At 52.4% G+C, this 20,379-nt stretch overlaps 1 protein-coding gene across 1 annotated transcript in view; it reads left to right on the top strand.

The window, feature by feature from the left end:
• Nucleotides 1-20,379, top strand: part of VRK3 (vaccinia related kinase 3) — a 50,602-nt gene that overhangs the window by 13,262 nt on the left and 16,961 nt on the right. The window contains exons 4-10 of the mRNA XM_025367238.1: nucleotides 2,455-2,604; nucleotides 4,003-4,302; nucleotides 11,539-11,603; nucleotides 14,550-14,616; nucleotides 17,247-17,331; nucleotides 17,598-17,703; nucleotides 19,542-19,634. Of these exons, the coding sequence (XP_025223023.1) occupies nucleotides 2,455-2,604; nucleotides 4,003-4,302; nucleotides 11,539-11,603; nucleotides 14,550-14,616; nucleotides 17,247-17,331; nucleotides 17,598-17,703; nucleotides 19,542-19,634 (866 nt within the window). The remainder of the gene's footprint in view (nucleotides 1-2,454; nucleotides 2,605-4,002; nucleotides 4,303-11,538; nucleotides 11,604-14,549; nucleotides 14,617-17,246; nucleotides 17,332-17,597; nucleotides 17,704-19,541; nucleotides 19,635-20,379) is intronic.

Below are 20,379 nucleotides of genomic sequence, written 5' to 3'. Positions count from 1 at the left end.
ATGATTATCAGTAGGTTGCATGATAACAGAGGGGAACTGAATGGACCCTGGAACACATATAAGGGAACATGTTTTTCAGGGGATCAGGGAAAACCTCCCTAAGTGGGTAAAGTTTGAACTGAGCTAGGGATGAAAAAGAATGGGCCGGGCACCGTGGCTCACAACTGTAATCCCAGCACTTTGTGAGGCTGAGGCAGCCTGATCACCTGAGGTCGGGAGTTTGAGACCAGCCTCACCAACATGGAGAAACCCTGTCTTTACTAAAAATAAAAAATTAGCCGGGCGAGGTAGCGCGTGCCTGTAATCCCAGCTACTCACTCGGGAGGCTGAGGCAGGAGAATCACTTGAACCCGGGAGGGAGAGGTTGTGGTGAGCCGAGATTGTGCCATTGCACTCCAGCCTGGGCAACAAGAGCAAAACTCCGTCTCAAAAAAAAAAAAAAAGAATGAGCAAGGTGGGAGTTGGCACGTGTGTTCCAGGCACTGGGACGTGATATGGGGAGCAGATGTGAGGTGAAGGGAGCCAGGCACACTGGAGGAGTAAGAAACATTTCCGCCTGGGGGAAGACAGGCAAGGCCACGGGAAGGAGTTTGGTTTTAACCGTTGGTGACGTGGAGAGCTGCGGAAGAGCTTCTGCCAAGTAGGCAACACGATAGGCTTTGCGTTTTGGAAAGACTTCTGTGGCTTCTCTGTGTGGAAAATGGATTCGAGGCATGGAAACCAGTTAGGAGGCCATTCCAGTAGCCCAGGGACCAACCATGCTGGCTGAGTTAGTGTCAACTAAAAAGAAAGGACATGTTTCTTAAGCTCCTCTTAAATCTGGGGCTCCTCAGTGGGCGAACTACAGCAGAAGTAATTGTTCCACTGAGAAAATTGGTGGAGACATTTGTCAGCCTTGGTGGTGGGTAAAAAAAGGAGGAATGTCTTCTTTGATAATTCCTTTTTTTTTTTTTTTGAGACAGTCTTGCTCTGTCACCCAGGCTAGAGTGCAGTGGTGTAATCTTGGCTCAGTGCAACCTCCACCTCCCATGTTCAAGTGATTCTCCTGCCTCAGCTTCTCAAGTAGCTGAGTTTACAGGCACCTGCCACCACACCCAGCTAATTTTTATATTTTTAGTAGAGACAGGGTTTCACCATGTTGGACAGGCTGGCCTCAACTCCTGACCTCAGGCGATCCGCCCACCCCAGCCTCCCAAAGTGCTGGGATTACAGGCAGAGCCACCACACCCAGCCTTCTATGAGAATTCCTAATCAAGAATTTACATTCTCACCAGTTTGGAGCCAGAATTCACACTGATCTGTGTGGTCCCCCAAAATGCAAGCTGAACATTTAACTTAAAGTGGTGAGATGTGGGTACCACTCCCTGCCTGATATAAACAAATCTTCTCTTGGAAAACGTCCTTTAAAGACAAACCTTAGGGAATTACCACAGGTCAATGTCCAAGGAACATAAGCACCCGTCTCTGTTGATTTACAAAGACACCTGGAAATAAGCTAGCCTGAGAGTCAGCAGAAACAGCAAACTACAGAATCAGACCTGCCAAGACCACAGACCTTAGAATTAATAGATGAGAATGTTTACAAAACATGCTTAATACATTTAAATAAATAAAATAACAAACTGAAAGTATAATAAAGGAATAGGTTAAAGTTGCACAGGCAAATAAGGAACCAAATAAAAACTCTAATGATTATATGTGTATATATGTGTATGTATGTGTCTATATATGTGTATATACGTATGTGTATATATATACACAATCATTGTGTGTATATGTGTGTGTGTGTGTGTGTATGTAATTGTTGTAATCAGAACCTCAGTGGGTGGTTAAAACAGCAGACTAGACATAGCTGAAGGGAGAATTAGTTAACCAGAAGATAAATTTTAAGAAATTACATGGAAGAGGCTGGGCATGGTGGCTCATGCCTGTAATCCCAACACTTTGGAAGACTGAGGCTGGTGGATCACTTGAGGTCAGGAGTTCAAGATCAGTCTGGCCAACATAGTGAAACCCTGTCTCTACTAAAACTATAAAAATTAGCTGAATGTGTTGATGCATGCCTGTAATCCCAGCTACTTGTGACGCTGAGGCAGGAGAATTGCTTGAACCCAGGAGGCAGAGGTTACAATGAGCCAAGATCATACCACTGCACTCCAGCCTGGGCAACAGAGTGAGACTCCATCTCAAATATACGTACATATAAAGAAATTATGTAGAAAGGACACAGAGTGGCAAAGTGCTAGAAGATACAGGAGAGGCTAAGACCTAAGAAGGTGAGAACAACTAAGAGGAACAGTTTACTTAGATATTTATGTGATAGAAGAAGCAAGAATTGGTGTTGAGGGCCAAAGAGAAGAGCATAGCTGAATATAACCTCAGGGCTCCCAGTCCGGTGGAGCCTGCAAAGGGGCCTTTGTAACTCCAGTCTGCATTTTGTCTGCCTTTCTTTAGGCTCAAAGAGAGGGCTGAACTCCAGTTTTGAAACCTCCCCTAAGAAAGTGAAATGGTCCAGCACCGTCACCTCTCCCCGATTGTCCCTCTTCTCAGATGGTGACAGTTCTGAGTCTGAAGATACTCTGAGTTCCTCTGAGAGATCCAAAGGTAAGAGTTAAGGTCCATCTGGCCTGACTCTAAGTGGAGCAAAGTTGGGTTGTCTAATGATCTTTAGGACAAAACTGCCACAGTCCTGGCTCAAACATCGTCCATCTCTGCCTGTTCTCTGACTCCAGCTTCCCATCTCCCCCTCCAGTCTGCCTCTGAATGGCCCCAGATGGGTCTTATGGCACCTAGAGCTGCCCCGGCCCCTCCCTGCACACAGCCTCCTACTGTTCCTAGTGCCCTCAGACCAAGCTCTTCAGTCTGGCATCTGTGTGGCCTGGTTCCTGCTTTCGCCCTCAACACAGTCTTTGCCCAGAAAACACTTTTGGGGATTAACCTTGGTCTTTGCTAAGCCTGTTCCCTCAGCCCAGGACACTCTCACCTTCCGTCTTGGCCTTGTGTACTGCCACGCAGCCAGTCTGGTCTCTAGGAAGCTTCTCTTGAGTGCCGTAGGCTCGCATCCAGACCTCCTCATTGTCCACCAGAGCCTCTTTCCAGCCTCTTTATCTGGCACCCCCCATGCCTGCTGCAGCCTTCATTGGAGCGCATGTCACTGTAGGCTCCACGGGCCTTTCTGCCTCACTTTCTGGACTGGGGGCCCTTTGCGGGCAAGGACCCAGCACAACTTGTGTATATTCCCTGTGCCCAGCCAGTGCCCAGGACACGGGAGGCCTGAGGACTGTGTTCCTTCTGTTCGCTGGGCCCCTGGATCCGAAGCCATAGCCGCAGTGGCAGTATGAGGTGTCCCCTTTGCTCCTCATTATCCTCTGCACCTGGAGGCCTCTTGCCATTACTTGCCTTTAGGGGATGGTGGGTGGGAGGAACGGAGTAAACGATGTCTTTTCCTGTGTCCAAATCTGTCTGCCACCACACCCGCCCCATTCTCTTGCCAGTCTAGGAACCCTTCCAGGGCAGGGCTTTGGTCTAACAAATTTTTTGGCCCCTTTCTATCTCAGGACTGAGTCCTTTTTCAGGATGTTTTTGCGTAAATGTCTAGAATGTCCTTTTTTCCCTGGCAAACTTCTACTCATCCAACAAGACCCAACTCTAACTAATCCCTTCCTCCAGGAAGCTTACCCTGACTTCTCCAGGCAGGATCTCTTTCTCTTTTGGGCCCTAATATCTGTCTGTGCTGCCCTGTCTCAGACCCGTATCTGACTGGCTGCGTCTAGTATAGACTTGCCCACCAAACTGGGCACTCCTGAGGGAAGGATGCAGGTCCGACTCCTATCTTGTACCCCAGTGTCATCACTCAAAGGCCTGACTCATAGAAGGTCCAAGGAAGTGTTTGTTGAATGAACGAATTCATAAAGGAACAGTAGTTTGCATACTGTTTCACTCCCCATCCAACTTTTCTCTCCTGGATGGTGCTTTTGCTCTATTCTTACCATCCTCCTGCAGGCTCCGGGAGCAGACCCCCAACCCCCAAAAGCAGCCCTCAGAAGACCAGGCAGAGCCCTCAGACGCTGAAGCGGAGCCCTCAGAAGACCAGCTGCAGCCCTCAGAAGACCAAGCAGAGCCCTCAGAAGACCAGCTGCAGCCCTCAGACACTGAAGCGGAGCCCTCAGACACTGAAGCGGAGCCGGGTGACCACCTCACTTGAAGCTTTGCCCACAGGGACAGTGCTGACAGACAAGAGTGGGCGACAGTGGAAGCTGAAGTTCCTCCAGACCAGGGACGACCAGGGCATTCTCTATGAAGGTACGCTCTGTCCATGGGCGGCCGGGGACTGGGTCGTCTCAGCACCAGGACAGTGGGAGGGGACCCCTTCCTGAGAATGGGAATGGAAGCCATGTCCCTAGCTGCAGACCTGCCGCTAGGCAGCTTTCTCTTAGACCTAGGACTCTACGCCTACCCACCTGCAGGGCCGGGCAACAGTGGGAATGAGTGCGGCAGGCTGGAGTAAGGCAGTTGGGCGTGGTGGGGACTGCGGCCAGTTGCAAGGCATGTGCCCTGTGTGAAGTGTGCCCCTTCTCAGCCCGCCTGCTGTTGGCATGTGGGAGGCCCAGGGGCTGCGTGCTAAGGATGATTGTTTTCTGGCCCGTGTGCAGAGAGAGGATGGATCCCCACCTAAGATTTGGTTGAAACGTCAAGGTTGATGATGTCACACACACACCAACAAGATAGGAGAGGTTTATAGCTTATATAATGGGGGGCTCTGCGGAGAGCAGGCAGGCCTCCCACGCAGATCTGAGATGCCTTGAGAGTGAGGAAAGGAGACTGGCCAGGTGTTTCATTGTAGTTGGGGGTGGGGCTGGGCTGAGGGTTCCGCCACACAGGCCAACACCACGCATGGTTTGAGTCTTGTGGATGCAGACCCCAAAGGAGGGAGCACTCAGGCTTGCTCATCCGCTTGCCCAGGTGTGGAATGGAAGGGGAGGAGGGAGGCATGAGGCTGAAAAACCCAGACTCTGTTACGATGAGGAAAATAATTATGGCAGTAGTGTTAGTATTAACTGTACCAAATATTGAGTGCTTCTGCAAGGCCAGGTCTGTTCTAAGCACTTTACATGGGTTTTTCTTTTCCTTTCTTTTCGGAGCTTTTTAATTGAGATAAAACTCACATAAAAGTTATTCTTTTATTGGCTGGGCGCGGTGGCTCACACCTGTAATCCCAGCACTTTGGGAGGCTGAGGTGGGCGGATCACGAGGTCAGGAGATAGAGACCATCCTGGCTAACGCGGTAAAACCCCATCTCCACTAAAAATACGAAAATTAGCTGGGCGTGGTGGCAGGCACCTGTAGTCCCAGCTACTTGGGAGGCTGAGGCGGGAGAATGGTGTGACGAGGGAGGTGGAGCTTGCAGTGAGCCGAGGTTGCACCCCTGCACTCCATCCTGGGTGAAAGAGCGAGACTATGTCTCAAAAAAAAAAAGACGTTATTCAGCGAGACTCCATCTCAAAAAAAAAGTTATTCTTTTATTATTATTTTATTTAATTAATTAATTAATTTTTTTTTTTTTGAGAGAGAGAGTCTTGCTCTGTCTCCCAGACTGGAGTACAGTGGCACGATCTTAGCTCATTACAACCTCCACCTCCTAGGTTCAAGCAATTCTCCTGCTTCAGCCTTTCGAGTAGCTGAGATTACAAGCACGTGTCATCACACCTGGCTAAATTTTTTTTTTTTTTTGTATTTTTGGTAGAGACAGGGTGTTACCATGTTGGCCAGGCTGGTCTTGAACTGCTGACCTCAAGTGATCCACCTGCCTCGGCCTCCCAAAGTGCTGAGAATACAGGCATAAGTGACCACAAAAATTCATTCTTTTAAAGGGTGCAACTGAGTGGCCTTCAGGATATTCACAGTGTTGTGCCACCATCATCACTATTTAATCCCAGGACATTTCTGTCACCCCAAAAAGAAACCCAGTACCTTTGAGCCATCATTCCCATTCCTCTCTCCTCCCATCCACTGTTAGCCACTAACCGCCTTTCTCCCTCTGTGGATTTGCCCCTTCTGGGTGTTCACAGAAGCGGAGTCCTACACCGTGTGGCCTCTTGTGTCTGGCATCCCTCACTCAGCAGCATGTGCCCAAGTTGCATCCGTGCCGTGGCGTGTTACTGCCACAGTCCTTTTACAACTGCGTGATATTCCACGGTATGGGAGCACCCCGTGTGGCTTAGCCACTCAGCAGCTGATGGGCGTTTGGGTTGTTTACACTGTGGGCTGTTAGGAGTAACGCTGCCGTGAATATTTGCTTACAAGTTATTGGATGGACAGAGGTCTGCTACATTCTCACCACAGCCTTAGGGTATCAGTACTATCCCTATCCTGATTTTATACATGAAGAACATGGGTCCCAGAGGTGTCAATTATTAGCTAGGCTCTGGGCTCCAGAATCTTCCAGGTTTTCTAGGAAAAGCTTGAAACCTGGATTTCGATAGGAAATCTTTGATTTGGAAGTGCCCACTGGCCAGACAAGCATGTGGGCAATTTTGAACCTTCCATTGGCCATCCCTGCCTTGGAGTATGGGCGGGCGGGCAGGACAGCTGGTGTTTCAGACAGCCCCGAATCTGAGTCCTGACTTGGCTCCAACACGCTGAGGGAGCCCCAGCGAACCGCTCAGGCACTCTATGCCTTGATGTCCCCCACTGGAAAAGTGAGATGAAGCCTTGCCCCCTGTCTCCTTGGGCTGTTGGCTCAAATGATGATAGGAGATGGAGGCCAGGCACTTGGAAAACTGTACAGGGTCGTTCCGAGGCAGAGGTAGGCAGTGTTAATAACAGGGACAGATAGGCAGGGCCAGGAAAGGTGACGGAGAGGGGAAAGAGTGTGACCAAGACCAAGCAGGAGCAAGAGAAAGAGGGCCGTGGCTAACACCTAGGGAGCACTCGCCTGTGCCAGCACTTTTATTTTTAAGAGATGGAGTCTTGCTCCATCACCCAGGCTGGAGTGCGGTTGTGCAGTCGCGGCTCACTGCAGCCTCAACCTCCCAGGCTCAAGCAGTCTTCCTGCCTCAGCCTCCTAAAGTGCTGGGATTACGGGCAGGATCCCATGCCAGACACTTTGGGAACTCTCTGTGTCTTACCCATGTAATGCTGCCAGCCACACTGTGAGATAGGCACCCGTATTACCCATCCTACAGCTGGGGCACAGAGGGGAAGCTACTTGTCCAAAGGCACACAGCCTGGAGGTTGTAGAGCTGGGATTTGAACGCAGGCACTCTGGCTTCTCCCAAGAACGGGAGAGAAAGCAGAAGGAGAGGTTGGGGAGAAAGAGCGAGAAGGCATCTGGATGAGAAGGAATGAGGGACCGAGGAGCACAGAGCGAGGAGAAAGGGAGAGGGATGAAAACCAACCGTGAGAAAGAGATTGAGGGGAGAGGGCAGAGCGGGGAGAAGGCAGGAGGGCGGGGAAGGAAGAGGGAGAAGGAGAGGAAAACACACTGGGCCAGGAGCTCCTGAGAGAAGAAACCACACTTGCCCTCCCCGGAAACCCACAGGGAAAGCACAGGAAGGGGCTACTCTGGGCCAGTGTGGTTTCGGTTTTGCCTTTTATGACTCGGGTTGTTTGATAAAAATAGCAAACCCCAGCGCCCAACCTGCCTGAGTCATCCATTCCTTCAGCAGTCCCTTTATTCCTTTATTTATTTATTTTTTAAAGCAGAGGTGATCTCACTATGTTGGCCAGGCTGATCTCAAACTCTTGGCCTCAAGGCATCCTCCTGCCTCAGCCTCCCGAAGTGCTGGGATTACAGGCGTGAGCACTGCGCCCGGCGGCTCAGTGGATCCTTAAGCAGCACCTACCGTGTGCCTGGCCGCGGTGCCGTCACAGACACTGTGCAGGGGGAGCGGGGCTGGTGAAGATCCTGCTGATGCAGAGCTTGCGTTTGGGTCACACCACCATCAGGCGGCATCGCCCCAGAGCAAATCGCCCTTTTCTTCTGCCAGTTTGCACCAGTCGAGAAGAGGTGGTGGAGTTGTATGTCCCGTAGCTTAAAGCAATAATGATAAAACAAGAACAAGCTGAATCGTTACGGTTATTCGAGCAGTGGACACTTTTATCCCCCTCTGCGCCATGCTCTAAGCACTTAATTAACCCTTATCTCTCTGTCCAGTACTGAATTATAATGTCATACTCCTGGGCCTCCCCGGAGCTGTGTGGGGGAGCCACCATCTGTCGTCAGTCACATGAGTCCCTGCAGCTGCTCACTGCGGCGCGCTGGGGAGAGCTGTCCATGAGCAGCAGCTCAGGGTCAGGCACATGCTGCCCTCCACAGCCTCTGCCTTCACGGATGGAAGGTGGGGCTTGTGTTAGCTTCCTGTGGCCGCTGTAACAAGTTACCACGGTGAGTGGTTTAACACAGCACATGCTTATTCTCCTGCAGCTCTGGAGGCCAGCAGTCCAGAATCACTGGGTACGGAGTTTAGGTGTTGGCTCTGCTGGTTCCTTCTGGAGGCCGGAAAGGAGAAGTCAGTCAGGGTCCCCAGCAGGGCCTCGGGAGGTAGAAGGCATGGGGCACCCTGGAGCTCAGCAGTGGGCTGGGCTGCCTCTGCTGGCCACTTGTCGCTTGACCTTTCAAATGACAGCATGACCCTGTGCCTCAGTTTCCTCATCTGCAAAGGAGAGATGGTAATGCTACTGCCCTCACAGGGCTGCAGTCAGGAGAGTGAAATGAGTAGAGTGATGCCAGGAAAATAGCCAGCGCCGTGTACATGCTCCCTGGTGTTAGGGTCAGGATGAGTCCCAGAACAGTGCTCCTGCTCTAAGTTCAGGACCAGCTGACTTTGGCAAGGGGAGGCACTCACCTGCCTGCCTGGCAGGCTCAGGTCTTCATTTGGCACACGTAGAGTTTTTCCATGTGTCAGGTTTCTGTCAAGCAGAAACCCGGATCTGCCACCCCAGATCACAGAGTCTAGAGCCCTGGGCTTGTGGGCCGTCTCCGTTGGGGCCCTTGGCCAAGCCCTTTTTCCCTTCTGGCCTCCCTTGACTCCCTCTACATTGGAAATTGCCCAGCTAGCTTTCCAGGCTGTTGGCAGCAGGGCCAGTTAGAAAAGTTAAGGAGAAAAGCTTTCTATAATCTGCAAAGCAGTGCAGGAAAATTATATCAAATTGCCAGCTTTTCCTGCCTGCCTCTGAGTGCCAGGCATGTATGCATTGTCATTGACCTCATGGTGCCTCTGAGAGACAGGTACTGTTCCTGTGCCTGGGTTCCAGACAGGGGCGGATGCTTGGTCATGATGTCACGGCCTGCTCCAGCATGATCCCCCCCAGTGCTCTCCCCACAGCTGGAAAGGACCTGTCTTTCTCCAAGATGTGGGTCCTGCATAAGTCTCTCTCTCTTCCCTTGGGCTCAGAGCACCCTTGGCCTTGAACGTGTAGAGCTGGCTCCCAACCCTGCTGCAGCTGGAGCTTCTTGAGGGCAAGGACGGCTTCTTGGTGACTTTGTCACCCCCCGTCCTTCAGCCCAGTGTCTGAGATGATACCAGCCTCGGTGGTGAAGGGAGGGTGGGAGCGATGAGAGCAGAGGAAGGAGGGACACCAGCATGAGTCAGGGTGCGCGGGCAACAGTAGCTCAGCTCACGGGCTTTGGGATTAGGGAGACCCAGGTCGAGCCAGCTCTGCCACTCCCCAGCTGCGGAGCTCTGGTGTTATGGGGATGTTTTTTTTTTTTTTTTTGAGACGGGGTCTTGCTCTGTCACCCAGGCTGGAGTGCAGTGGCCGGATCTCAGCTCACTGCAAGCTCCGCCTCCTGGGTTCACGCCATTCTCCTGCCTCAGCCTCCCGAGTATCTGGGACTACAGGCGCCCGCCACTTCGCCCGGCTAGTTTTTTGTATTTTTTAGTAGAGACGGGGTTTCACCGGGTTAGCCAGGATGGTCTCGATCTCCTGACCTTGTGATCCGCCCGTCTATGGGGATGTTTTAAAGCTGTCACCTGTGGAGCAATCCTGACACGCCAGGCTCCGTGCTGGACTCTGGGCTGAGTGGGTTCACCGAGCAGTGTGCGTGCAGGGGGACGCAGACTCTTGCTGCACACATCGCTGGTGCTGCTCGTACTCCTGCCTGTCTGTTGAGTCCTTGCAGCCAGTCTCCGGGTAGGCCTTATTGCTCCGATCTTCCAGACATGCAAATGGAGGCCCAAAGTCACACAGAGAGTGGAGGGAGGAGCTGGGATTTGAACCCTGGCCAGCCTGGCGTTTCTTGGCCTCTCTCCTCTTCTCATCTGTCAGATGGGACGATGCATGTGAAGCCCACACTTAGCACAGGGCCGGAGACGTGGTGGGGTCTGTAAATGAACAGTAAGGGCTCCTGGAGCAGGCTCTGTTGAGGAACAAGCAGGCAGGGTGCTTATGGGGAGCTGCCTCAGGGATCAACCCAGGGAGGGGTAAGGAAGCAGGCGAGGCAGAGCGGGAGGCGGCGCTGTAGGGAGCGGGTAAGGAAGCAGGCAGGGCAGAGCGGGAGGCGGCTCTGTAGGGAGAGGGTAAGGAAGCAGGCGGGGCAGAGCGGAGGCGGCGCTGTGATGCAGCCCAGTGATGGCCCCAGCCGACCCTGCAGGGCTCTGGAGCAGAAGTGGTCTTTCAGCGTGGGTCCGTGTTGGGCCAGGAGAGGCTGGGCCTTTATGTCCACCTTAATCATTGGACCTGGGTCACCCTGGGATGTGGCCTTGAATGAGGTCACTCTGCACTAGGACGCCCCTAATTCCCCAGCCACAGGCTGTGACAGTACGTGGGAAGTGTCCACCAGGAAGCTCCTCAGAGGCTCAGTGCCCAGGGCTGTTACTGGGGAGCTCATGTGACCCCCTCTGTCTGACATGTATCCGCATTCCAGGTTCCCCAGGGGAAAGAAGGTGTTGCACAGAAACCAGAGTGATTGCACAAGCAGTTTAGGCTCAGCGAGCCCCACTCACTTAGGGGATTCTGGGAGCCCTGCTGGAATCCAGGCTCCCAGACCTTGCCAGGAGAGCCGCCTCAAGCCTGCTGCATTAACCCTTCCTGCACGGCTGGATAGTGACAGAGAGAAAGAGGGAGAGGAAGCTTATTTAAAACTAGGAAGCATGGCTCAAGCCTGTAATCCCAGCACTTTGGGAGGCCGAGACGGGCGGATCACGAGGTCAGGAGATCGAGACCATCCTGGCTAACCCGGTGAAACTCCGTCTCTACTAAAAAGTACAAAAAACCAGCCGGGCGAGGTGGCAGGCGCCTGTAGTCTCAGCTACTCGGGAGGCTGAGGCAGGAGAATGGCGTAAACCCGGGAGGCGGAGCTTGTAGTGAGCTGAGATCTCTGGCCACTGCACTCCAGCCTGGGCGACAGAGCGAGACTCCGTCTCAAAAAAAAAAAAAAAAAAAACTAGGAAGCAGCAGGTCGTGAGAGCCAAGAGTGCGCTTGACCTTGTTGGAACCAGGGCACCAGAGCCGCTCCTCATTGCTGGGAAGTTTGGGGATGATGACCCTGACCTTCCCTGCGGTTATAACCTCGCTCCCTTGTTTGTTCCCCCATAGTTGCACCCACCTCCGCCCTCGCCTGTGACTCAGAACTCCAGAAGCAAAAGTTCTCGCTCAAACTGGTAAGTGACCCTGCAGGTGGGGGGCAGCTTGGAGGGGAGGGACTTTCACAAACACATCCTTGACTTCTGAGCCCCTCTGTCAGCTGGGAGAGCTCGATTGGGGACCAGGGTCCCCACCTGCAAGGAGCAATGAGTCCGTGGGCAGGGCAGGCACCCAGTTGTCCATCATCCCGGGGTGTTAGAAACCGACAGTTGGATCCACCCGAGTCTGTCTCTGATGCTCCCCAGCTGTGTGACCTGGGCAAGCCCATCCCCCTCAGAACTCAGTTTCCTCATCCATGAAATGGAGCCACTAATACCCACAGGGTGTGGCCCATCTGCCCCCTACCACCGGCCTCGCAGTGTGCACACATATCGAGCACCTACTGTGTATCACCGTGCTGGGTGTGGGGTCCAACAGAGAACCCATCAGATGGGGTCCCCGTGCTGAGGATTCAGTGAAATCACACATCAGGGGCTAAGCATGAGTTTCAGCTGTCGGACATGTGTGCTCGAGGGTGGGGCCAAAAGGAAACAAAGAGAAAGGGAAAGTGGCCATGAGGGTGAGTCTTGCCTTCCACACAGAGGAGGTGCCTAACAGAAGGGCATTGTCATGGTTCATAACCCCGCCATCATCCCTGGGTGCTGGGATTACGGGTGACTTTTATTTTCTTTTTGTTTATCCAAATTGTCTCCCACCCCAGAAAACCAGGGACAGCTGGGTGGGTTGCCCTCCCTCCGCCCTAGATGGAGGCCATGAGAGTGGGTCAGAGCATGGGCTGTAGAGCTGGGCTCACTAGTGATGGGTAGCACCTGCTTTGAGAGCCTGGCATGGCCTGAGCCAGGCTGTGTTTCACAAGCACTGCTTCATTGAATCCTCCCAGCGGGGCAGCTACCGTGTCCCATTTAATGCTTCTCTGCGTGGTTCAGGTGTGCCTGGCACAGTACGCACCCCATCAACCTGAGCTGTTCCTGTTATTTACTACTGTAATTACGCTCATCATCCTAGAAATACAGCCTTGCTCTCTGTTCGTGCATCTAATCTCATCAGCATTTCCTGAGGCTCAAAACTCGGGGATGAAGAGTTGGCCCCAGGCCCAGCCCTGGAGAAGCTCCCAGTCTGGCGGGGGCCGTGCCGTGTCCCAGTCCCATCAGAAAGAGGGATGGACTGGGAGGGGAGCACAGGGCACCCGGCTGACCAGAGGACATTCACCCTCCCATCCACTGGGAAGGCAGCTCTGTTCTGAAGCATTCGAAAGGTCAGGGCTGAATGCCCAGTGGTGTTCATCCATCCATTTATTCATTCATTCACCAAGCCTTTCCTGCAGCCTCCTGTGAACTGAGTGCTGGGGACTTCTACAGAGATGGGTCAGACCCAATTGCTGCCCTGAAGGAACTGCCCCCTTGGGAGAGTGGGGCAGGCATGAATACCCCATGTGAGATGGCTCAGGGCCTACATGGCTGTGCCCACGTTGCTCGCGTTAGTCACTATGGGCTTCGCCGGCATCGTGGGGAATACTCCAGGACGCAAAAAGGGAAAAGGAAGGACAAGAAGAGGAGGAGCTGGGGCAGGGAGCTAGGCTCACTAATGACCAGTAGCAGCACCTGCTTATTGAGAACCTATTATGTGACAGTCCCTGGGCTGAGTGTCACAAGCATCATGTCATTTAATTCTTTTGGGTTTTTGTTTGTTTTGAGACAGAGTTTCTCTCTGTCGCCCAGGCTGGAGTACAGCAGTGCAATCAAGGCTCACTCAACCTCGGTCTGCTAGGTTCAAGTGATCCTTCCACTTCAGCCTCCCAAGTAGCTGGGACCACAGGCATGCACCACCACGTCCAGCTGATTTTTTTTTTTTTTTTTTTTTTGATAGAGATGGGGTCTCCCTGTATTGCCCAGGTTGGTCTGGAACTCCTGGGCTCAAGTGATCCTCCCACCTTCACCTCCGAAAGTGCTGGGATTACAGGTGTGAGCCACCTGTGCCCAGCCGACTCTGTACTCTTAAGAACCCAGCTGCACGAGTTGTGTTTTAATTAAAATATTTGGTGGTGCTGTTGTTTTTTTTGTTTGTTTGTTTGAGACAGAGTCTCACTCTGTCACCCAGGCTGAAGGTACAATCTTGGCTCACTGCAATCTGCACCTCCCAGGTTCAAGCAATTCTCCTGCCTCAGCCTCCCGAGTAACTAGGATTACAGGCACGCACCACTGCGCCTGGCTAATTTTTGTATTTTTGGTGGAGGCAGGGTTTCACCATGTTGGCGAGGCTGATCTAGAACTCCTAACCTCAAGTGATCCATCAGCTGCCTTGGCCTCCCAAAGTGCTGGGATTACAGGCTTGAGCCACCCTACCTGGCCATTGGTGTCATTTTTAACAAATACCCAATATTAATAGTGGCTTAAGCAAGATGATATTTTTATTGCTTTTTCACTTAAAATCAGGGGCAGTTTTCCAGAGCTGATATGATGATTTTATAAACAAGGGGCCCTGTTTCCTTCTGTCTTTTTGCACCAACATTTTCAACGCATAACCTGCATCTCTTGGGCTGTAGTGGCTGCTTCAGCTTCCACCATCACATCTGCATTGCAGCCAGCTGGAACAGAAGAGGAAAGGAAAGCCCTTTAAGGGCATCACCTGGAAGTTGCCCACGTTTCTTCTGCTCACATCCTCATTGGCCAGAACTTGGTCATGTGGTTGTTCCTCACTGCAAAGGAGGCTGGGAAACGTAGTTTTTAAACTGAACGCCACATTCTAGGGAACACTGTGGCTCTTAGAAAAGAAACCTGGGTACTGGGAGGTAGCTCGCAGTCTCTGATGTGTGTTTTTGTGTAGTACCTGAGGAATCTGGCTCTGATGTGGAGACTCGATGAGGAACCTCATCATCGAGGGAGTAATAAATTGCCAGTGGGAACTGGGAGCCCTTGTCTGAGACTTCAGTGTGACAGCCTTCTGCCTCTCCTGTCCCCCACCAGGATGCCAAGGATGGGCGCTTGTTCAATGAGCAGAACTTCTTCCAGCGGGCCGCCAAGCCTCTGCAAGGTACCTGGCAGGGAACTGGGCAAGGAGGGGAGAGTGAGGGGGGCACCAGCGTGGTCACAGCCCCTGGCTTCTACCTGCTGGCGTGAGAAGGGTGGGTTTAGATTATAGGCCCAGGTTTGCTCCCATCTGTGCCCATAACCTGACTCCTGTCACCCCTCAGGCCTCAGTGTGTGTTGTGGCTGGCTCACACCAGCTCTTGGAAGCCAAGTATTACATTTTCAGGCTGGGCGTGGGTTGACGCCTATAATCCCAGCACTTTGGGAGGCTGAGGTGGGCAGATCACTTGAGCCCAGGGGTTTGAGACCAGCCTGGGCAATATGTCAAAACCTTATCGCTACTGAAAATATAATAATTAGCCGGGTGTAGTGGCATGCGCCTGTGATTCCAGCTACTCAAGAGGCTGAGGTGGGAGGATTGCTTGAGCTTGGGAGGTGGAGGTTGCAGTGAGCTGTGATTGTGCCACCGCACTCCAGCCTGGGCAACAGAGCCAGACCCTGTCTCAAAAAAAAAAAAAAAAATTTAAATTTTCAGGAAGATGGCAAGCTGGTAGTTACATATAGCCAGTATTAGCAATTAAATTATATAGACTGGGCGTGTTGGCTCACGCCTGTAATCCTAGCACTTTGGGAGGCTGAGGTGGGTGGATCACCTGAGATCAGGAGTTCAAGAGCAGCCTGGCCAACGTGGTGAAACCCCATCTGTACTAAAAATACAAAAATTAGGCCGGGCGCGGTGGCTCAAGCCTGTAATCCCAGCACTTTGGGAGGCCGAGACGGGCGGATCACGAGGTCGGGAGATTGAGACCATCCTGGCTAACACGGTGAAACCCCGTCTCTACTAAAAAATACAAAAAACTAGCCGGGCGAGGTGGCGGGTGCCTGTAGTCCCAGCTACGCGGGAGGCTGAGGCAGGAGAATGGCGTGAACCCGGGAGGCGGAGCTTGCAGTGAGCTGAGATCCGGCCACTGCACTCCAGCCTGGGCGACAGAGCGAGACTCCGTCTCAAAAAANCCTTTACTCCTGCTCTGGGAGAAAGTAATGGTAGCCCCACAATTTTTCCACCGAGGAATCTTGTATACTTAATTTTGTCACTAACAACAGAGCCCCCCACCAAAAAAAAAAAAAAAAAAATTAGCCAGGCGTGGTGGCATGTGCCTGTAATCCCAGCTACATGGGAGGCTGAGGCGGGAGAGTCACTCGAACCTGGGAGGTGGAGGTTGCAGTGAGCTGAGATCATGCCACTTCACTCCAGCCTGGGCGATAGAGTGATACTCAGTCTCAAAAAATATATAAAATAAATAAATTAGATAATCTTACAAATATATTCAAAACAAAGGTGATGAACCCTCAGAAACTCATCACTTTCTAATTATTTCCCTACATGTCCTGTGATCTCTGCCAGTGAGGTTGTGTGCACTGTTGTCTCTGTGTGGAGAGAATGCCGCATGGCGGCCACCGCTGTGCGTCTCCCCGACCCACCTCCAGTCATGTCATGTTGGTAGCTTGAAGTTGGCCATAGCAGGAGTATTTACACTGCAGAAATTAGCAAATGCAGCCGGGTGTGCTGGCTCACGCCTGTAATCCCCACACTTCGGGAGGCCGAGGTGGGCGGATCACCTAAGGTCAGGAGTTGAAGACCAGCCTGGCCAACATGGCAAAACATCTCTACTGAAAATACAAAAAAAGGGCTGAGCGTGGTGGCTCACGCCTGTAATCCCAGCACTTTGGGAGGCCAAAGTGGGCAGATCATGAGATCAGGAGATCGAGACCATCCTGGCCAACATGGTGAAACCCTGTCTCTACTGAAAATACAAAAATTAGTTGGGCGTGGTGGCACGTGCCTGTGATCCCAGCTACTCAGGAGACTGAGGCAGGAGAATCGCTTGAACCTGGGTGGTGGAGGTTGCTGTGAGCCGAGATCACACCACAGCACTCCAGCCTGGCGACAGAGCAAGACTGCATCTCAAAAAAATAAATAATAAATAAAATTAGCCAGGTCTGGTGGCAGACGCCTGCAATCCCAGGTACTCAGGAGGCTGAGGCAGAAGAATCGCTTAAAACCAGGAGGCAGAGGTTGCAGTAAGCCAAGATTGCGCTGTTGCACTCCAGCCAGGGCAACGTAGTGAAACTTCATCTCAAAAAAAAAAAAGAAAAAAGAAATTAGCAAATGCTACCCATCAGGACTGACTTCCCCGGACAGCCAGCTGTTAAACTAGCGTCAGCTGCCATTGGTTCTGGTCCACCCTGCTGACATCTGGAAGACAGGCAGAGGCACATTCTGGTGATGTCATGGCTAGATTAGACACGTGTTGATCTTGTTAGCTCTATGTGTGAATTCGGAAGTAACCCTGTCATTATCCCATCTCTGCACTCCAGATTTGTATACGCTTCCTCCAGAACCACCATGTTCACCCCATCACCTACAGACCTGGATCACAGACGTTCATGGGTCACCCATGCCTGCCCCGTCACCAGCCCCTTCCCACAGTCACCCACCCACAATGTTGTCATCTCCGACAAGGAGACTCAGAGGCGGTCTGGGCACTCTGTGCTTCTGCTCTGAGAACTGGCTCTTATTGCCATGGGCTTGGGACTGGCTGTGTTCTAACCTCAAGCCCCTGCTTTCCGCAGTCAACAAGTGGAAGAAGCTGTACTCGACCCCGCGACTGGCCATCCCTACCTGCATGGGTTTCGGTGTTCACCAGGACAAATACAGGTGAGCTGCTCTACTCACTGGTTGCCTCACCAGCCCCTTTCCTCCTCTTCCTGTCGTGAGTCCAGGCATGGCTGGGACCCGGAAGCTGTGGGCCAGTTCTTCCTACCTTCTCGTAGTTTTGACCCAGTTTTCTGCCCAGCCAGTCAGAACCTTTCATCTCACCTGGGACCAGGACCTTGCAGCCCCCGCCACAGTCCATCCTGGGCAGCCAGTTCTCCTCTCTCCCCTGTTCATCGCCCACCTCCTGGGGTGCTTGTGTCTTCCAGGTTCTTGGTGTTACCCAGCCTGGGGAGGAGCCTTCAGTCGGCCCTGGATGTCAGCCCAGAGCATGTGCTGTCAGAGAGGTCTGTGCTGCAGGTGGCCTGCCGGCTGGTGCGTACCCAGAAGTTGCTGAGCTGGTGCGTCAGGGAGGGCGTGTCAGATCCTAGTTTAGCAGGCTCTTCAGTCATTGACACATCCGGCCCCCACCTCCCTCCGCCGCACACTAGGGGTTGGCTCACTGACTGACATGGCAGGCAGTTAGAGCCGGGATGTTGGGGGGTCAGTCCTGTGGAGGGCCCTTGGGGGGCCATGAGCACTGGAGGAAGGAGCCCCTCCAATGCTCAAACTGAAGGCTTAGATTAGGCTTCCTGGTGGAGGGTGTTTCTAAGCCAAGACTCAGGATGAGTGGAAATAGCGAGGTGCTGGGTGGAAGAGGCAGAGGATAGATGAGAGGATGGTTCGGCCAAGGATACAGCTGGAGCAAGGCTTATGTGGAACAGAGAGCATGTGGCATTTGTTCACTAATTCATTCATTCATCCTCATTAAATATTCATCAGTCACTTGCTGGGTGCCAGATGCTGTCCCTAGGGCTGGGTGCAGAGCAGGGAGCAGCACAAACATGGTTTCTGTGTCTTGGAGCTCACAATCTAGTGGGAGGGGCCAATAGTAAATTAAACAGTTGCACGAACTATGACGAGTGCTCTGAGTAGAAGCGGCCCGTGCTGTGATGGAGAATAAGAGGGCCCAGTTTGCATGGCTGGAGGGATGGACATAACCAAGGGAGCGACATGCTGAGTCCTAAGGTCTTTATGTTCAGTATCTGCACTATGGCCCTGTAGTGGGGAGAGATGGAGTTGGTGTGGACAGGCCAGCAATGACCACATCACAAAGGGCCTGGCACAGCAGGCTGAGGGGCTGGGATCTGTCTTGAGGGCACTGGAGAGCCACAAGGGTGCTGGGATTAGGGGAGGGCAGGGTCAGCTCTGGGTACAGAAAGGCCCTCAGGGGCCATGTGGGGAGGGACTGGAATGGGGAGAAGAATCTGAGTGAGGGTCCATTTGGAGAGGACAAGGCTGAGGAGGGTCCCGGGCCCTGGGGATGGAGAGTCTATAGAAGGAGAACGAGCAGAACTTTGGCCCTGGGGTCAAAGAGTGTTGGGGATATGATCGGAATGTAGCTGATACTCGGGCAGCAGACACAGTTGAAGAGTTGGCCTGGTGCAGCAGCTCACGCTGGTAATCCCAGCACTTTGGGAGGACGAGGCAGGTGGATCACTTGAGCTCAGGAGTTCAAGACCAGCCTGGGCAACATGGCAAAATGCCCTCTCTAATAAAACTAGAAAAAATTAGCCGGGTGTGGTGGTGCGCACCTGTAGTCCCAGTTACTTGTGAGGCTGAGGTGGGAGGATCATCTGAGCTTGGGAAATCAAGGCTACAGTGAGCAGTGATTGCACCACTGCACTACAGCCTGGGCAACAGGAGTGAGACCCTGTCTCAAAAATATGTATATATACACACACCAAAAAAAAGTCTGGAGCTCAGTGGGACAGCTGGAGCTGGAGATCAAGATATAAATTGCTTAACAAGATTGATTTCTGCTCTCTAGGACAGGTGAGAAGAGCTCTTTTGATATTCACAGGTGCTGAGTCATTTTTGCAGACAGACATTAACCCCTTCTCCCTCTCCTGAGTTTGCCATCAGCTAAGAGAGAAATATAGGAAGCCACACATTAGCTCAACTGGTGAGCTCCCTGACAGCCTGATTAGAGGCATGCTCAATGTGCTATCACAGCGGGCTCCTCATGCTGCCCCAGATTTAGTCAGGTTTAACCCCCAGTCACAGTGCCAGACGACCCCAGGCCTTAATAGTGGGGCTCCCTGCCCCAGTCTGCACCAGAGGCTGTGTTAGTCTTACTGCTTGTGCAGACACTGGCTTGCTTCTTCCCCCAGCTGGATGCCCTGGAGTTCCTCCATGAGAATGAGTATGTTCATGGAAATGTGACAGCTGAAAATATCTTTGTGGATCCAGAGGACCGGAGTCAGGTAAGAGCCAGCTCCTGCCTACTCCGGAAGATCTCTGGGCTCAGGTTCCCATCTGTCTCCAAACCTCTATTTATTTCACAGTGCTTTATTACAGACAAAGGATTGTTGTCCATCATATATAAAGAGCTCCTTCAAATAAATAAGAAGTAACTTAGTAGGAAAATGGGCAAAGGATAAGAAAAGCAATTCTTAAAAAACGAAATCACAGGCTAACTAAATAATATGAAAAGGTATGGCCAGGTGCGGTGGGTCATGCCTGTAATCCTAGCACTTTGGGAGGCCGAGGCAGGCGGATCACGAGGTCAGGAGATCGAGACCATCCTGGCTAACACGGTGAAACCCCATCTGTACTAAAAATACAAAAAATTAGCCAGGCGTCGTGGTGGGCACCTATAGTCCCAGCTACTCAGGAGGCTGAGGCAGGAGAATGGCGTGAACCCGGTAGGCGAAGGTTGCAGTGAGCCGAGATCGCACCACTGCACTCCAGCCTGGGCGACACAGTGAGACTCTGTCTCAAAAAAAAAAAAAAAGAGGCCGGGCGCGGTGGCTCAAGCCTGTAATCCCAGCACTTTGGGAGGCCGAGACGGGCGGATCACGAGGTCAGGAGATCGAGACCATCCTGGCTAACACGGTGAAACCCCGTCTCTATTAAGACATACAAAAAACTAGCCGGGCGAGGTGGCGGGCGCCTGTAGTCCCAGCTACTCGGGAGGCTGAGGCCGGAGAATGGCGTGAACCCGGGAGG

The sequence above is a fragment of the Theropithecus gelada genome, chromosome 19 (genome assembly GCF_003255815.1).
Source record: "Theropithecus gelada isolate Dixy chromosome 19, Tgel_1.0, whole genome shotgun sequence".
NCBI classification, from domain to species: domain Eukaryota; kingdom Metazoa; phylum Chordata; class Mammalia; order Primates; family Cercopithecidae; genus Theropithecus; species Theropithecus gelada.
This window is presented reverse-complemented; position numbering and strand designations above follow the sequence as displayed.